General features: G+C 34.9%; 1 protein-coding gene across 1 annotated transcript; it reads left to right on the top strand.

Annotated features, from left to right (window-relative positions):
- Positions 1 to 513: 513 nt before the first annotated feature.
- On the top strand, positions 514 to 13,088 carry LOC144975373 (uncharacterized). Its single transcript, XM_078919380.1, has 6 exons — positions 514 to 637; positions 4,706 to 4,791; positions 5,459 to 6,388; positions 6,737 to 6,901; positions 8,187 to 8,435; positions 9,032 to 13,088. Exons 1-6 carry the CDS (start codon positions 538 to 540, stop codon positions 9,326 to 9,328), a joined length of 1,827 nt encoding a protein of 608 aa, XP_078775506.1. The 5' UTR covers positions 514 to 537; the 3' UTR covers positions 9,329 to 13,088.
- The last annotated feature ends 7,118 nt before the right edge of the window (positions 13,089 to 20,206 follow it).

Here is a 20,206-nt window from a genome sequence, read left to right on the forward strand (position 1 = left end):
AGAGCAGAGATGAAGTACCTATGTTCCCTAACTAGATTGAACAGTGGAGCAAAGACTGATTTGTAGGATGAGGAGTAGAAGGGATGGGAGGAGAATTGATATTGGAGAAATACATGCTTTGAACGTTTGGGACAGTATTTCGTAAGCTTAGCTGACCTTCAAATCGCCACCATGAGGTCAGATTGGGGTCAGCAATCAGCTGGAACTAAAAATCGGGAATTTCCTTTCCCCGCTGACATGACAGTTATTTGACATCGTTGTATTACTACTGGTATCGCGCTATTCAAAATTAAACGTGGATATCAGTTTTTATCTTGATCGCATTGACAATATTGTTGCTCTCTTGATGCAAATTTTTATTATCAAAATTAATACCAGGAACACAGACAGATTTGTTTTCTTTTGGGATTAAGAACACAAAACCCAACTATTTAATTTGATTACCAATTATATGAATTTCATGTATCGAATATACGTACTTCCGGTTTCAAAAAGAAAACAAACCTTGACTTTCTCACGAGTTTCAGGACGACAACAATGGAGTCGTCAGGGGCGAACAAGATTATACTTGGAGTAGTTGGTGCTGTCGGTGTTGTTTTAATCTCTTATTTATTGTTCAAGAATGTTGAATCATGTGGTAAGTTAATGCTTACCTTATTGTTTTTCTTGGTGAATTAAAAGTTTATTGACGGTTAAAGTTAAAAACTCAACCTTCCTCATTCCTCGCCTCCTTTTTGGCTTTGGTCTTCTTGGCTGCCTTATTATTTTTATTTATTTTTTACTTTTACTCATTATACTTTTTTTTTTATCTTTGCTTCAAAACTCAGACACGAACTCTGCTCTCATAATACTAATAATAATAATTACTATTTTTATAATTATTATTTGTGCTGCTATCTAGTGGTATGACACTCGCTTTCGGATCGGAAGGTCCTGGGTTCGAGCCTCGCGCTCGGCGCATAGTTGACTCCTTGGAAAAGGCTCTTTACTCACATTCTCTTACCGTACTCAGGTGTAAAATGAGTACCTGACCGTTAACAGCGTCGTCTTTGTCCGAAAAATTGTAATATCGCCTAACAGGCGTCATGTCCTGTCCTACATGTTACTGTCTACGGTTATTCAGAGTCGACTCTGAATAACTGTCTACGGTTATTCAGAGTCGACTCTGAATAACTGTCTACGGTTATTCAGAGTCGGGGAGTCCACTCTGAATAACTGTAGACAGTTGACTCTGAATAACTGGCTACAGTTATTCAGAGTCGGGGAGTCGACTCTGAATAACTAGACAGTTATGAGTGATGAATTTCCAGTTACCAACCACACGGTTTTTCTGTTTTTTTTCTTCTCTCCCACCTCTGTTTCACCCTACGGGAAAAAATCGTTTTATTTTTTGCAAATTGTCGAGATTTTGCACCCAAAAAAAAAAAAAAGAAATATTTAAAAAAATATAGTGGGGACCGGTGATGATAATCTTCCGCGGATTTCTGGGATTTTAGGATTTGTTCATAAATGTTCCGTTGTTTTTTGTCATGTCAAACATTTTCTGCTCAGTGGTAGTTTAGGGGGAAAAAAACAATAATATGCCTTCTATCATTTTTGGAACCTCTGCTCAGTTGCATGAATTTTGGTGACACTCCTTTATTTATGACGTTAGTCTAGAAACGCTGGCGCCAAATGTCAAAGGCAGCACAAGACACATGGTGGCCATGAATGAGAAGATGATCGAAAGGGAAGGGGATGGTGCAAATGGGTGTAAATATGTGTGTACTTTTTTAGCTGTAACATAATACATTCATTTGACGATTTTAGAAGGTTTATAAGCGTGTCTTTTTTTTTTCTTCCTTTTTAAGTTTTGTTTTGTTTTTGTTTGATTGTTCTGAATTTGTTTATAGAATTCATTACAACTTGTGTCTAATTATTAAACAATTAAAAAAAAAATATCAATTCATTAATTCTCTCTCTCTCTCTCTCTCCCTCTCTCTCTCTCTCTCTCTCTCTCTCTCTCTCTCTCTCTCTCTCTCTCTCTCTCTCTCTCAGCCACCCTTCTATCTTCATATTATGTTTATAGATATCATTTGGTAATAGAGAGATAATAAGTTAGGCTGATCGATTTAAGAAATGATTGTTTATAAGCTAATTTAAATTTGCTTTGTTGATGGAATATGATTTGCAATTGATTAATAAAAAGATTCTTATTTATAAGCGACTGAAGTTGAAAAATCGCCAAGTTTTAAGAATTTGGCATTAAAATTGCCAAAGTCACAAAATAACCGTAGTAAACTGGTATCAAATTGAACAAACTCATCTCGCAAGAACTCAACTCGATAATTCGATAGGCAACTCGGCTCTAGATATCTGTACACATTGATGGTTATCCAGGGTCGACTCTGAATAACCATCTACAGTTATCCAGAGTCGACTCTGAATAACTGCCTACAGTTATCCAGAGTCGACTCTGAATAACCACTGTTGCTGTTGACCAGGGACCCCTTGTAAAGCGCTTTGAGCACATTAGTGGATATTGCCCTATATAAAGCTCAATTTTTATTTTTTTTTAATTTTAAATTATTATAATAATTGGTTACTGTTGCATAAAGACTGGCATTAGAAACACCCCGCAGTCCTCTGGGTGAGGTTCCTTGTCTCCCATCATGCCATAGGGCAGGGTGGCACTTACTGTGTCTTCTATCTGTGTCTTCTATCCCCTTATAGCTATTTTTCAATTTTCTTTCTGTCTTTCTCTTGGAATGAGATTACTTGGTTATGTCGTGGCCCTGGCCGGGAGGGAAACAGTCAAATGCATAGTTATTGTTTTGGGAGATGATATTTTTTCACTTGTAAATCATCTCTCTGTTATGTATTATTATATGTATTTGTTATTTTGAATTTATAATGCAAGCATTTGAGTGTAATCCTCTTAGTGAGGTCCTGTGCTCGTGTCTGAATGAGACTTTTAGGTGTTCACAAACTATGCACAATGATAGTTTGCTCTTGGAATCTACACCTCTTCTCTATTTGTATCATTCCCCTTTGTCTTTTATCCCATTTTCTTCCTTTTTACTGGCGCTGATATGACCTAAGTGTGTCGCAAGTGCCGTAGAACCCTTAAAAACAAAACAAACAAGCACTGCAGTCCATTGTCAGAATTTTGTCCTCATTATTCTTTGTTATCCCTCCATTCATTCAGTCCTGAAACTCCTCTCTAATTTTTATCTTGAACATGGTGTCATGGATCCAATTTCACCCAACCAACGTATGAAAAAAAGAAAATTTGGTTTCTTTTTTATATGCGCCCGGTGATTTAAATCAGTGATGATTTAATATGATTTTGACTGTTACATGTATATTGTAATTGTGTAGATCTACAGCGGCAATAGAGTACGCAGGTGTGTGTATACAGTGTGATACACACAGCCTCTCACACACCCCATCACCATTTCGCATGTAATCAACAACACTTTGCTTATTCTTATCACTTCGCCATTAGTTCCAATTATAATCCACGTGCCATGACTTGCTAATGGTTGGCTATGATGGTACATAAATGTTGTGATGCAGCGAAACAACCCCTTATACTTATAACATGCCATGTATAAAGTTATCTTCCTCAATATATCAATAAAATAAATAAATAATTAAGTTCCCTTTTTTCAAAATTATTCAACACCAGAAGGAAATTTGTCTTAGGGTCTATTCCAAGGGAATAACCCAGGTGTCAGCCGCAGTGCAGTGCTGCAAAGTGATCAAGAGAGAGATGACTTACTAAAGGCCACATATATTGCAGTGGATAGTCGAACTGGCAATCTTTCAGATACGAAGCAAAGAGACTATTTTGCTTAGCTATGTTATGGCAAGACTCAGTGTCCTTAAACTTTTTTGCATGTCCCAAGGAGTTTAAGGAAACCGTGCTCGAGTGATACAGTTTGAGAGGTGTAGAGACATGGATGCCAGTTTTCCGGTTCATGCCGGAATTCCGATTTCGCGATATCTCAAAGTCAAATGCCTCCGGTTTCATTGTTTTGAGTAAAATAACCTAATAGCATCGGTAAAAATTCGAAAACGTGATTCAGTCACCTTTTCAGTGTATTTCACTATGTATTATAAGTTGCTTTTAAAATCAAATTAATTTCCTCATTGTGTCAATGTGTTTGCTGTGTAATCATTTAATAAAGGTATAAAAACGGTGATGAAATAAGAGTAAAGTTTAGGCCACATTTTCAGTTGGAACATTTCCAGGTTTGGCAAAGTGTTGAGATTTTAGTTTCAGGTCTCATCACTTTTTCCTGCTGGCACCCATGTGTAGAGACCCATTTCAAGGAGGAGAGAATCTGTTTATTAAAGTTAACATAGACGGCAAGAGGAAATTAATGCCAACAGTCTAATTAAGAAATGCTTATAAATGCCAGAAGAATAATATAGATAAAATTCTTTTCATTTATACCCAAGGAGAATTTTCGCTTTTGGGTCTAGTCCAAGGAAAGGAGATACTGGAAAAACCCAACCCAGGCTTTGGTCGGAGTTCAGCACCACAAACTGAGCTAGGGTTAGGTGACTTGTTCAAGATGACACATTGCTGCAGGCAGGGGATGGAGAAGGAAAATTAAATTGAGTACCTTCTTGGTGCGAATCAAAGGCTTCATTGCTCTGTCACACACACTGCCCAGAAAGACAAATTTCTATCATACTTTCATTCTTCCCTCAACAGAAAATTCCCAAAGAAAGAGGAAACTCAGCCAACAGAAATCCAAGAAACCCAAGTCTCCGAATTTTAAAAGTCAACAACAGGCACAGGTATTTATGATAGCAAAATTATACAAATGCCAAAGAAAAATCCCATTATAATAAACTGTTTTCGAATTCCCTCTTTATAAATTGATGATTGGTAGGCGCTTGTTTATGATGATAGGGCTTTTGCGGCTTAGTTTTAGGTAATTACAATATTTTCTTTTTTTGCTTTAGTTTTTGTTTATGTTCATCTGATTCATATAAAGATAGTACTCCTTTCTCCTTTAAACCCAATGAAATGGCATCTCAATCAGTTTTTTTCTGTCTTGAAACGTTTTTCTTTCATATGAAAGTCAGGTTGTCTTACTTGAATGACGATGTTTATGACAGTAAATTTTGTCAGAGATTTGTTTTTTTGTACTGTATTATTCTGAAAAACCATTTTCTTTAAATACATCTTTAAAATTTGGGCCAGAAAACTCGTCCTCTGTATATTGAGTGATTAAAATGAGCATTATCTTGCCAAAATCTGTCAAACCTGTTGAGAGGATTTGACAAAATAAAGGTCATTTGGATCTATCAGTATTTGAAGGATGAGTTTTCTGGCCAGATTTTTGAATACATGCTTTTCAAAGTAGTAGGGCAGTGTAGTATTCGATTGTCTAAATTTCTGATTGCTATTTTTCCCTAATTGTGTTATCTCTCCTTATTAAAATTCTCAATCTTTATATAGGTCCAGGGAGTCGATGAAGCTGGAACATCCAAGAAACCAGATATAGTGGAAGATGCCAATCAGACAAGCTTTATTCTTATCGAAGAAAATGGAGAAAACCAGCCGGTTTCTTCAAGAAAATCGGATAGAAGTAGTGATGAAAGTTCCTACGACGTCGTGGAAGCAGATGATGTTGATGAGAAGAATGGTAAATCTGCCCGGGAAAGGGACCTTGAAGAGTCTTTACTAGATGACTTGGATGTTAGTGGCATCGAGGCTTCCAGCTCTTCATTTTATCATTCTGCGGAAGAAACATTGAACAAAGATGGCAAGGAGAAAGTAGAAAATTTGTCTTCCACATCCACCGCTCTTGAAGAATTTCATTCGCAAGCTTTATCTCAATGTCAAAGGGATATGGAGGAAGCAAAAATTGTTAAAGACAAAGAGTCATCAAAATCGGATGATAATTCGTTGTCTTTGACAGACTCTGAGCCTACTGTGGTGAAATCAAAGTCATTGGATCCTAAGCTTGCCTCAGCATCAGGGGATGACAGCTCTTACAGCAAGTATACGGCCACGGCGTCAATAAATTTAAACAAAGATCAGCAACGGACTATTGCTGATACCAATACGAAGCCTAAATTGGCATTGATATCAACTGGCAACACGCCAACGAAACAGGAGGGTGATGAAGGGACGGTTGCTGAAACTGATATAGTTACAACAGCTGCTGCTTCCTCTGATCAAAGAGAGGTGGTGAGGATGGTGGAGGATAGAGAATTGGATGCTGAGGAAGTGACTGATGCGCTGACAGCCTGCCAGAACAACCCTATATCTGTCTCCAAAGATCAGATCGATATCCTTGTTTTGCTTTTGAAAAAAAATAACCCCACCCTGCAACTGACCGTCTTGGATTCTTTGGTGCGAGTATCTGCATTCACTCAAAACAATGTGAGTATCATTGAAATAAATAATAATGTGAAGTTGAATGTAAGCTTCGAGCAGCAACATTTACATTGAAATAAAGTATTTTAGAGACTTGTTCTCAGCGAGCAGTCAAATTAAATTGAAATTCCATCCAATCAATTTATTTTCTTTACAGCATTTACCATCACGATATATTTTTATGGTACATGCTTGAAATACTTTTAGATGTGCATGTCACTTGAATTAAGCTGTGATCAATTGCGTATGATATGAACTATAAGGATATTTAATATTTAATTAAAAAACTTTTGATATTCTCATGCCTTTTATGTTGGGACCTATTAATGGTATTTTGTTCACTTCCACCTACAGGCAAATCTGAGAAATGCTGGCTGTGAATCCATTGTGTGCCACCAAGTCAGTGAAAAGTGCAAATCGATACTAAAGAACGGTCTAGAAGACGATACCCTGCTAGTATCTCAGACAAAAGTGTTGACCAATCTCTGCATCGATCCAAAAGTGATTCCAAATTTAGAGGTAACTAGCTGGCTAACTCCGCTAAACTATCTAGGGTAGTCAGGGTTCTTTTTCCTTTTTAAAAAAAATTTGTTGTTGTTTTGTTACTCCTCTTCATTTGTTTATGTTTAGTGAGGAAATGATGTAATGTTTAGAGGCAGAAGATAAACGAAATTTTTTATTATTTATTGCAGAAAAAAATATAGGAAATGGCAAGAGAATTAATTCTCACTGGTACAATCCCTTGCAGTGAAAATGTTATGCTAATTCTATTACATAATGTGATAACCATTGCAAGATCAAGTATTCAAAAATGATGATGATGTGATGAATTTGTTATCCGCCTGGCACGGAATAAAATCAGCTCCATCAACAGTTACATTCATCTAGAAATGGATATGATTATTCAAGAACAGTCACATTCATCTAGAAATGTATATGATTATGCAAGAACAGTTACATTCATCTAGAAATGGATATGATTATGCAAGAACAGTTACATTCATCTAGAAATGGATATGATTATGCAAGAACAGTTATATTCATCTAGAAATGGATATGATTATGCAAGAACAGTTACATTCATCTAGAAATGGATATGATTATGCAAGAACAGTCACGTTCATCTAGAAATGTATATGATTATGGAAGAACAGTCACGTTCATCTAGAAATGGATATGATTATGCAATGAGCATTCAAAAGGCTCTTACTCTTTTATTTTCCTACAACTTCTGTTATATCCACTTTGTTAACGTTGTTATTCCCCCTAGCTGAGGTTTTTTTAATATATTATTGGAACTATTTTTTTCAATGGTACATTTTCCTGCTAACTCTTTTCTTTCTGATTTTGAATCAAAAATTAATTTTCCTTATTTTCACAATGCCAAACCGTTTCCAAGTCATGTATTTATTTATCTAATTAACAAACAAAAAAAAATTAAAAAATATGTGAGCTTTTATATAGGGCAATATCCACTTAATGTGCTCAAAGCGCTTTACAAAGGGTCCCTGACCAATAGCAACATTTAACATGTAGAGCGAGACATAACACCTGTTAGGCGATAATACTTTATTTTTCCTACAGACACAATGCTGTTAACGGCCAGGTACTCATTTTTGACACCCGAGTACGGTGAGAGAATGTGAGTAAAGATCCTTTTCCAAGGACTCAACTATGCACGGAGAGAGGCTCGACCTCCAGTCCTTCCGATCCGAAAGCGAGTGTCATACCACTAGACCACATAGTCGCATTTACTTATAATATCTTAATGTCACATTCTATCTATCTCTAATCCTTTTCACAGACCTGTGTTTCACCACTCATCGATATCCTGACACAGCCATCAACGCCGGAATCCCTTCAGCTGTCCATCCTCCGTCCACTAATCAACCTATGCTCTCAGAACAAATTCCACGTCTACTACACACCCGCCATCCAACGGCTTTACACCATGCTGGACACCGGGTCATACAATATCCAGCTGCAGAGTGTCAGAGTTTTGGTCAACTTGTCACTGAATGAAACCATGGTGCCCCATATGTTGTCAGCCAAGGTAAGTGGTACATGTCCCAAACCATTTGACTTTATGTTTTATTGCAGCTTATAAAACGCAGTTTAATTACGGTTTTTTTATGACGTCTTTAATTGGACAGTGCTGATGGTTTTCCTTGGATCCGCGGAAATCCGCGCTTTTGGAGTCCAGAGGAGGAATTTCCTCCTTTTTTAAATTACATTTTCTCGAAACAATGTCCTAGCAATGAGAGAGTTGATGTGTGGTGGAACACACAGGTGCAGTTTCCCACTCTCCAGAAGTTAGCTAGAGTATCAATGATAGTCTATCATCTCAATTGCTCTAAAAGTGGGGTTCAGTGCAGTAGAAATGGGGCTTAAAGGCAATCGTTCAAACATTTTCCTACTTTTTCACTTTTTGTCACCATCCAGCACTGATTAGAAAAAGACAGTAACAAACACACCAGAATTTTTAGTAAGTCACACTCTATTCATCTTAATATTCCCTGAAGGGCAAAATTTATAAATATTCCAATGTTATTCTATCTTTGTTATTGGGCTAATGCCATAAAGGAAAAAAATGATGAAGGATTATTTTTTTTATATATATAATTTTTTTTTAAAACCATTTCATACCAGGCGCCCGATTCTTTATTGGACCTTTTGGACAAGCCAACACATGCTGATGTCATCTTGAGGGTACTGACCATGATTGGTAATCTACGGGCAGCCATTGCCTCTTCGAATATTGACCAGTCATCGTTGCCATCCACGAACAAAGCCGAATCTCCCAAGACAATGTTTACAGCTTTGTGCGGTGTGGTCAAAGCACCACTCCTTAGGAATAAAGTCTACCGCCTCACCAGGCACAGTGAGGAAGACATTCGTCTACAGGCGTCTAAGCTTTACACGTTGATCACTGTTGTCAAAAAATAGTAATTTTAAAATGATTACAAAAATATATATAATACTAGAATTCATAGATAAACCATGTTGGGGATATGTTATAATTTGATTGATAGAATTTATAATCACAACCTTGATACTGAGTTGCTAGAAGCTGTGGACTGTACAAAGTAATAAACAAAAATGAGATCAAAAAGAAGGTGGGCCTGAAATGGTCCGTGTTTTGGTATTTTGTTCTTTTTTTGAAGCTGTTATGCTCTATTTTGTTTATTACTTAATCATCACCTTGTACACTTTGTTTTCAACTTTTCAACTTTATATACCTCATTCCCAGTACAAAAAGACAAAAATTGATACCATTCTCATCAATGGCCGAGCAATGACTGCTTTGGAATATCAAAACTAAAAAATGAGAGATATATTTTTTAAAGTTTTTATATTGTATGTAACTAATAATTAAGTTAATCAGTATCTGAAGCAAATCCATTTTTTAAATTTTTTTCATTGCAACTTGACTAGAAAGTTATAGTCTATTTATGTTCTTGAGAACGCTTTTTCTTTTTTTTCTTTTTTGGACAGTTTTCTGTCTTGATTTTTTTAAATGGTAAAATGAGATTACAATTGAATATAATATTTAAGGCACAGCTACAGAACCATGTCTCCTGAATTACAGAGTGCATTTTGTACGCTGGTATTTTTGATTGCTGATTTTTAACTTGAAAATCCGAAAATGAAATATTCACGTCTTAGAACCACAAGTCTCTATTTATTCAGTACTGCTTCAGTACTGAATTGTTTTTTGTTTGTTTTTGTTTTGTTTTGTTTTTTCTTTAAAAGAAATATTTGTAATTTAAGTTATTATGTTAGATAGTTAGTAATGTACTCAAGTACTCAAGATGTTTACTGTGTTGTAAAACTGTCTGTTGTATATGAAAATAACTTTATAATTTATGATAATATTAGTCAGGTGGGATTATTTTTTGTTCATTACAATCTATAGTCAGCTATTCGATTCTTAAGAATGCCAAAATCTAAGATAGTTTGGTTTTCCTCTATACTTATCTCTCAAGGAACGTGTTGTTTGTTTTTCTCATTATGAACTTCGCAATCTATTCCAGTACCGCAATGAATCTTCAAAACTCTATTTTTACATTTCTTGCAATTTTTATTGCATATACTTGCCTTTGGTCAATTTTTTAATGTCATATTAGGATATGCCTTATCTTGTCTATTTGTCGGTCAAATTGTATGTAAACATGACTCTCCACATAAGGTTGTACATGATTTACTTTTTGTTGATATTTTTCAATAATATTTGGGTTTGCTTTTCTCATCTTGTAATATTTTCCTTTTAAAACTTTTTTTTTTTTTGTTGGTTAACTTTTTCAACTCTTCGAGGATTTTTTTTTTTAAAAGGGTAATAAAAACCACTCTGTGTTGTTGTAATAACTGTGCTTCGTGCTAAATAATGCACAGCACAGTGGCTGGGAATCTGATCAGGTTATAAGGAGATTGCAATACCACATCCTACCAGTTGGATTCTGGGTTCGATTTCCCATCGCTGCAATAATATTTATTTATTCTCTATTGTCTTCTGGCGCTTCTCTCTACTCTTTTTATTTCTTGTCATTATTATTTGCCACCAAAATGTGTATCTTGAAAACTTATGATAACTGAGATGTGACGACTAAAGATTGCATCTTATTTTTCTTCTTTACTATTCAGCTTTTGTTTGGATGCAGTAAATATCTTGCATCTGTTCTAATCTCGTTTCACTTTTTTTTTTTTTGCATCATTGTAATATTTCATTTTATAGTGGTTTTTTTTTCATCTCGCTCTAGTTTTGGACTATGGCCGTTTCTAATTTCGCTAGCCTATGGAAAAGAAGCTTCGAGTACTGGACTTTTGACAGGAAAAGTAACTTTAAAAAATAACAAAACTGGACTATGGTCGTTTTAACATTTGGCTCTTTATATAGATAGATATGCATTATGTTCTGTTTGGAGTTGGGCACTCTCAAGTTCCTCTCGAATCATAAATCAAATTTGTTCCATACTCTCTGCTTTGTTTTGCTTATTCCTTTGTGGTAGTGCAGATTTTTATTTTTACCTTTATATTTCATAGGTTTCAAAATTAGTTGTAATCTTCATTGTATCCTAAAACTTTATAAGCAACTGCAAAGTAAGATATTTGATACTGGAGATGAGTTTAAACAAAATCCATGGAAGTGCTTTTGTATGTTTAATGAATGAACTGTAGCCAATCGCTTCTACACCAAGGTGGGCTTACCCGGGGAAGTGGGGAAAAAAAGGAAGACTTTTGATACTTGAGAAATAATAGTAAATGAAGAGATGAAAGAGGTTGACAAGATAGTTGGCAAGTCCACAGGAGAGCCAGTTAACATAAGATAGAAAATGCCTGGAGGAACTTTAGTGGCAGCTTATGTTTGAGGGGTCCCGATAGCTCAGTTGGTAAGGCACACGCTCTGCAATAAAAGGGGCTGAGATAAATCCCGGATGCAGTTGAGATTTTTTTTATGACCCCCCCCCTCCCTGTTCACCCAGCCAGCAGTGATTGAGTAGCTGGGTCTGTTAGATCTTGTGGAAAGTACTTTGCGATAGCGTCCTATCCAAAGTGTAAGAAACAATTGCTATTGTCCATTTCACGCTATAGAAACTGGGATAAACTCCAATTCTGTGGGCCTAATGGCTCTGAAGGGCTACTTTTTAACAAAGAGGAGATATCGTGTAGTATCCTTATTATCCATTTACTATACCCTCTTTTATCCATATGCTGGATACAGACTCTTCACCTTAGATGGACTCTGTTGTTAGATAATTACTACCAATTTCTAACTTCCACACCATGGCCCAAGAACAAAGGGCTAGAGCTTAGATGGTCGCTGGTTCGGATAAGTGAGTTAGATTATAGCATTGTTCTGTTTGACAGTTGCAGACTGTCTCCGTGTTGTTTCAAATGATGCTAGAAATTGGCAAAGGCCTGTATATTAGTTATATAATTATTATGGGGGAATTCTGAATCAGTCTCATGATAAACAAACGCACTGAGAGATTTTTCTCGGATCTACTTCTGACCCTGGATGGGGTTCCCGACTTCCCACAGTGGGCAAGGAAGTACTTGCTGTGTCTTCTTCTATCCCCCTATATCTGTTTTCCAATTGCTTTCTGTCTTGGAATAAGATTACTTAGTTTTGTCCCAACTCTGGCCAGTGTCCTTGACTGGGAGGGAAACAGTCGAATGTATAGTTATAGTTTTGGGAGATATTATTTTTCCTTGTAAATCATCTCTCTGTTATTTTTGTATTTTTAACATATGATTTGTAAACATTTGAGTGTATTCTTCTTAGAGGGATCTTGTGCTGGTGTCTAGGTGAAACTTTTAGGTGATCTCAAACTAAGTAAAGTACACTGATAGCATGCTCTTGGAATCTACATCTGTTCCCTATTTAAATCATTTCCCTTTGTCTTAGTTTTTCTTCAAGTCTTTTCAATTGAACCTCTAGAATATTTTTTCTTCCTTTTTACTGGCACTGATATGACCTAAATGTGTTGCAAGCGCCGTACAATCCTTAACAACAAAAAACTACTGATCCACTGCCGTTTTCTAGTTTAGCTAGTCACGCTTGTCTTGCTTTTTCATTAGTCGTTTTTTTGTTTATTTTCAACCATTTGAATATCCCATCGTCCATTTACTTGCCTGATGTGATATAAACGTGTTTCGAGCATTGTAAAATTTCTTAAAGAAAATAAAAACATATGCCTTTTTGTCACCCGATTCTGTTGTCTTTAATAAGTGTGTTAGTTTTAATATATATAAATATTTCACTTTGATATTTGTTTTTCTTCTGTTTTTACCAAGTTCAAGATATACCTTTCAAATTTAGTTTTCTTACTTCAAAGATTTTGTTGGGTTTTTTTTTTTTATTATAGATTGTTTTTAAAAATTATTTTAACTTGTGACCGTCTGGTTTCCTTACGCTCAAAGCACACAGTTTATGTGTTGTATATTTTTTCATTTATTTATGAATTTATTTCATGTTTGTTTTTTTTATGATGGTGGGTTTTTTTTTCAAATTAATTTCACAATTATTTAACTCATTCTCATTGTTCATGTTTTTTAACGTTTTGACTTATCCCCTTTTTTTTCACCGTGTAATCTCACATTTCTTTAAATATGCAATATTTATTTTCATACATTTTGTTGTTTTTTAATATAAATTTTATACTGAAACATGTGTTCTCTTTGTATTGCGAATTTTGTGAACATTGTGATAATGATTATCAAAATACTGCTTTTTTTTGTTCTTGTTGTTGATACTTACTTAATCCTCTTCGGTCCTTGCGGCACATAGGGCATCCACCAGACATCTCCATTTTTTGCGATCGGCTGCTTTTGCGGTGGCTGTATTCCAGGACAGGCCTGCTTCCTTTAATTCTTTCTCCATGGTCCTTCGCCAGGTTTATTTCTTGTTGTTGATAGAATGGGATTAATGATGACGGTCTGTGTTGCAAAATTTAGTACAACAAAGTCTTCTGTGCTTTTGAAGAAATTAATGTTAAGCATTCAATACTGTATATCTCAGAAACAAAAAACACAGCAGTGTTTGATATACCCTAGAGTTAGTTCATGCAATGTGTGGATTCATAACTAATGTCAGTTATTTAGTTAGTCATCTGATTTATATATATTTTTAAACAGGAAAATTGGCATTACATTTTCCCGGTTGAATCAAATTTCTTATCAGATTTATTTATTTATTTATTGTTTGTTTGTTTGATTGTTTCCTTTTCGTTTCTTTTTTTTTGTTTAGTGACTTGATTTTGTTCAATAGGATTGATGTGTATAACGGTGCCTAATTCTGATTCATGTTCCATCTCCTTAAAACGGAGTCACATTCCCAAAATTGTACAGTGACAATCAAACATACAGTGACAATCAAACAATTGAAAGTATCAAATTAAGAAATCAAGGAGCTGGCATCAGATTAACTACTGAACAAGTGTGTATGAAAGGTGCCAGACAAAGCAAGAAAGAAAAATACAAGTAAAAAAAACATCCCAAAAAATCAGTCTACTTCGAGGTCGACTGATTTTTTGGGATGGTTTTTTTCTTCTATTTTTCTTTCTTGCTTTGTCTGGCACCTTTCATACACACTTGTTCAGATATTTACAATTAAAAAATATGCATGGTTAACTTTGGAAGCAATGAAGGTTCTGTAAAGGATTTTCAAACTTTTCATTTCTTTGAAAAGCATGCATAGATTGAGATTACATCAACATGTTTAAATAAGATTCGTGCTAGATATGCTTAACCGCACTGGTTTGATACAGTTTGGACAGCTTGCTGTTCATTTTGAATTTTTGGAACAATTACTGGGTGGGGATCCTGACCTCCCCTAGTGGGCAGGGAGGTACTTGCTTCGTCTTCTATCCCCCTATACCTGTTTTCCAATTGTTTTCTGTCTTTGGCTTGGAAAGACATTACTTAAGTTGTGTCCTTGGCTGGGGGGGAGACAGTCAATCTGTTCCCTATTTGAACCATTTCCCTTTATCTTACTTTTCCTCAAGTCCTTTTAATTGTACATCTAGAATGTTTTTACTATCCAATTTTCTTCCCTTTTACTGACGCTGGTATGACCTAAGCGTGTTGCAAGCGCCTTAAACCCCTTAAAAACAAAAACAAACATTGGAACAATTATTTCTACTACAATTTTCATTAAAATGCACCTGTTATTATATTTTTTTATATATGCTGAGGATCTATTGGGAACATCATTGCTGTTGAACTTTGTTTTATTAATTAGTTTTTATTTTATTATTGATTTGTTATTGATTATGCACACAATTTATCTTGTTGATTTCATTTTTTAAAAATTTAATATTATTATTATTATTATTATTATTATTATTATTATTATTATTATTATTATTATGAATATATAATATAATATGTGGCAAATGCTAGTGCAAGAATAATAAATATACCACAACAAGTACCATTGGCATCATATCACTCTAGGCATTATGTTAGAAATCATTAAAAAGAGGAATAATAAGTGGAGGTTGTAAGTGAGGAATTTTTAGTTATTTACAAATCGTGCCTGAAATCAACGATGTGATACATTCACTTGATTGAGTTTTAGATTTTAAAAAATTTTGTTTGTTTTTATTTTGTTTTGTTTTTTAGGGGGGGGGGTGTTGTTTTTGTTTTAAATTACCTTGTTCAAATAAGTAGGTATTGCTACTATTGACAGAGATGAGGGAAAGGAAGAAATGCTACTATTGACAGAGATGAGGGAAAGGAAGAAATGCTATTATTGACAGAGATGAGGGAAAGGAAGAAATGCTATTATTGACAGAGATGAAGGAAAGGAAGAAATACTATTATTGACAGAGATGAGGGAAAGGAAGAAATGCTATTATTGACAGAGATGAGGGAAAGGAAGAAATGCTATTATTGACAGAGATGAAGGAAAGGAAGAAATACTATTATTGACAGAGATGAAGGAAAGGAAGAAATACTGTTATTGACAGAGATGAAGGAAAGGAAGAAATACTATTATTGACAGGGATAAGGGAAAGGAAGAAATGCACACGCATACTTACACACACACATGCACACACTCACACACCAGTTTGTTCCTAGATATGGGTAATCTGTCCATTATTTTGAAATTGTATTTGTAATGTCTTAAAGCAAGAGGGAAATGAGTAATGCCCGATCACACATTATATTATTATCACCTAGATAATATTACATAATTTATTGAAATATTATGAATTGAAAGGGATCTTGTTTTAAAGGAAATAGTTGTAATTGATTAATTTATTCAAATATAATGAGTTAATGAGTTGAAAGAGTTTGTTTTTTTTAAAAAGGAAATAGTCATAATTAATTAACTTTTCTTTGCTGATCCCAAAATTTCTGGACATTTGTACTTTTTTGGCAGTCAAGTAGTAGTAGTAGTAATAGAATATATGCTATACAAGACATATATTACGATTTGTTGATTTTGTTCGATTTATTTATATCTTTATTTATTTATTTTTGTATTAGCACATGCCACAAACACAAGGACCAAAGTGCCATTCATAGCTATTTATCCATCCACTCCACATGCAGCTATTTATCTATGGTTTGTTATTTTTGTCTATCAATCACAAAGAGTGTCTGTTTGAATATGTAACTAAAAAAAAGAAATTGTTCTCCTTACTTTGTTAAGATTGAAACGTAATCTTTATGATATGAGGAGAACAATTTCTTTTTAGTAACGTATAGAAAACCACACTCTTAGAAAAGAAATTGTTCTCCTTATATTATTATTAAGATTACGTTTTGATCTTAACACTAAAACAGCTTTAATAATAGAATAATTAATAAAAATTCCCTTTATTCATCTCTATGGGTAAATTTTTCATTCGGGACTTTTCCAAGGGAAGTTTGGAATAAATAACTCAAGCGTTAAGTGCTGTTCAGGGCCACAAAATGAGCTAAGGCGAGGTGCCGGGTGCTCAAGGCAAGCCATACCGAGTATGCTGGAGATTTGAGCTCGGTACTTTTTTTTTTTTTGATAAAAAGCTTAAAACCATATGGCTTTACCTACTTCGTGCCCCCCCCCCCTAGTAATGTATTTGATAATGATAGCTACTAGAAGCCATGGACTGTAAATAGTAATGAACAAAATAAAAATGAATATAACAGCTTCAACAACGAACAAACACCTCAAACATTGAACATTTCAAACTCTAAACCCGTCTTCAGCCAAGAACAAAAACAATAAAAACATAAATACAGTGTATATCACTTAACTCTTTCAGCGCTGAGGCTATACTCGCATTTCCGTCACAAAATGGCTGACACCTGATTGAGGCAGCATGAGAATGACGAGCTAAGACAAAATGACATTCGAATTTGGTGCAAAATCTCAGTTAAAATACCCCCCCCCCCCCCTAGGGCCAACTGAATGTTCTGATGAAAGATACGATAGCATTGGTTCAATATATAGTACTTTTTGTAGAAAGTAGGATTGATTTACATTATTATTTTTGCCTTTCAAGACCGACTGCTCTATGCGGTCGTTGGCTAGTAGAACAGATTCTTCTCTGGCCGCACAGTGCTGCCAATGGCGCTGAAAGAGTTAAAACCCAGACAGATTAATGTTTTTATTGTTTTTGTTATTGACTGAAGAAGGGTTTAGAGTCTGAAACATTCTGTGTGTGGTATTTTGTTCTTTTTTCTCATCTGTTAAATTCATTTTTGTTCAATACTATAGAGGGATTGTTTTCTTTTTGTATTTCTGGCAGAAATCCTCCGTTGTTAACATATTTAAAAGCTATAGTAATATCAACCCAGGTTTGATGTCTTTATATTCATTTATTAATTGCCTTTTTCTAAAAGAAAATATCTGGGTGGGGTTCCCGACCTCCCATAGTGGGCAGGGAGGTACTTACTGTGTCTTCTATCCCCCTATATCTGTTTTCCAACTTGTTTTCTGTCTTGTCTTAGAATGAGATTACTTGGTTTTGTCCTGACCCTGGCTGAGAGGGAAACATTCAGATGTGTGGTTAGTTTTGGGAGATGATATTTTTTCCCCTTGTAAATCATCTCTCTGTTATGCATTGTATTATGTTTAGTTTACATATTATATTATATGATTGGTAAACATTTGAGTGTATTCCTCTTAGTTGGGACCTGTGCTTGTGTCTGGATGAGACTTTTAGGCGATCTCAAACTAAGTACTTTGACAGTGTGCTCTTGGAATCTACATCTGTTCCCTATTTGAACCAATTCGCCTTTGTCTTACCTTTTCTTTTGTGCTTTAATTGTAATTCTAGAACTTTTTACTGTCCCATTTTCTTCCTTTTTACTGGCGCTGATATGACCTTAATGTGTTGCAAGCGCCGTAAAACTCTTAAAAACAAAACAAAAACATAAAAGAAAATTTAAAAATTGATTCAATATTGAAAATTTTGTTGTTGTTGTTGTTGACCTTTCTTTTGCACATATCTATTTGATTCACAAATTTTTATTGCTCAAAACATCTTTTGAATTTATTAGTTTTCATTCCTTTTGTTTCTTTCCTAAATTGTTTTTTTTTTTTTTACACACAATTATCAATAAAGTGTAAGATTAATTCTGAATCATTTATAGTGAAATATATCAAAGTATGAAAAAGATATTGTGACTGGCATAGGTTTTCATTTTACATTAGAAAAAGCACTTAAAATATTGCATATTTTATTGTATTTGTTAGAATCATTTGAGTTATATTAATTTATTGTTTTCCACCCATTAATGGTGAGCATTTTACTCATCATCCACTCAATATAAATCTACAGCTGATTTTATTTTATTTGGTCAATAAGTTTAATAGAAAATAAGTATCTATGAAAAATTAACCGTTCAAATTGCTCAAATTAGTAATTTAGAAATAAGAGGTAAAAAATATATGAATGAAAGAAAGTACAGTACAGAGCGATATATCGACAACGGTTATATCAACCTCATGCTTATATCGACATGACATCAAAGTCCCGTTTGTTTTTCGCTATATTATATTAGTAAATAAAAATCGCCTATATCGACATACATTTTACCCTAAGACGATTATATCGACATTGCGAACCATTGTTACCAACAATAACATGTCTTTAAAAAAAAAGAAATGGATACAATTTATTTACGGTAGAGATATCCTGCAGTGAAGTAAAACACAACCAATGAAAATGCAGAGATGTAAAATAAGCTGTGATGTAAAATAACAGTCAAAGAAAATGCGGCTTTATTGTTCAATGACATCCCGTGAATCGCCATTGATCATAACCGTAATGTCAGCGGTCAAGTCTAGTTCCGGGCCGTATCAGATTTTCTCAGTCCTGATACCAGTAATGGAATTCCCGATATCAATATTACTGGCTCTCAACAAATAGGCTGATGAGAAACGTTCCCCACACCACCCACTATGTGCGAGACTGTTTATCTTTGTAAGCTGCCCTGGCCAATCCTGGTCTGAGTGTTGGTAAATGTGGCAAACTTCTTAACCCTCTCCTTACCAACCATAGGAAAATCATCACATTCGTTACGATGAAATAACATTTTTCGCATTGAGATGTCTTTTGTACGTCACAAAATTTGAAGACATAATTTTATGTTATAGTTATAAGAGCTAAACACAATTATATAGTATGTTCTAATCTCCTTTGGGTTCGAATTTTGAAATCCTATATTATGTTGTGTGCTGTTGACGTTTTGAGGAAAATCCATGAAATGGTCAGTACGGAGAGAGTTAACCCTCTCCCTTCCCAAAAAATCACTTTCTCAATTTCTCTTATATGGAGTGCCAATGCTCAGCTTCTCAGTTCCAATATTACAGGCAAGATTCAATGCCACTATTACTGGTACTTAGTCTCGATACGACTCAACAATAGTTAAATTTTAGAAGACGCCATTGTTGTCTTTGTGAAGTATAGTGCACAATTGGGACCAGTTTCCAGCCATACCACTATAGTAACCATCAAGACCCTACACTGTTTTGCACAGCAACTTCATGAGGGCACTCCTTATTTCTTATTTGATGTCCTTGTCAGTGCTGAGGAAAGGGTCCATAAAAATATTCTTTGTCTTCACAGACAGACCACAGTAACAGACTTATTAAAGTTAAATAACTGGGTGGGGATCCTGACCTCCCATAGCGGGCAGGGAGGTACATACTGTGTCTTCTATCCCCTTATATCTGTTATCCAACATGCTTTCTGTCTTTGTCTCGGAATGAGATTACTTGGTTTTGTCCTGGCACTGGCCGGAATCCTAGCTGGGAGGGAAACAGTCAAACGCAGTTATTGTTTTGGGAGATGATATTTTTTTCCTTGTAAATCATCTCTCTGTTAT

Source organism: Berghia stephanieae, chromosome 6 (genome assembly GCF_034508935.2).
Source record: "Berghia stephanieae isolate SIO BIC M18660-M18661 chromosome 6, UCSD_Bste_1.3, whole genome shotgun sequence".
Taxonomy (NCBI): Eukaryota; Metazoa; Mollusca; class Gastropoda; order Nudibranchia; family Aeolidiidae; genus Berghia; species Berghia stephanieae.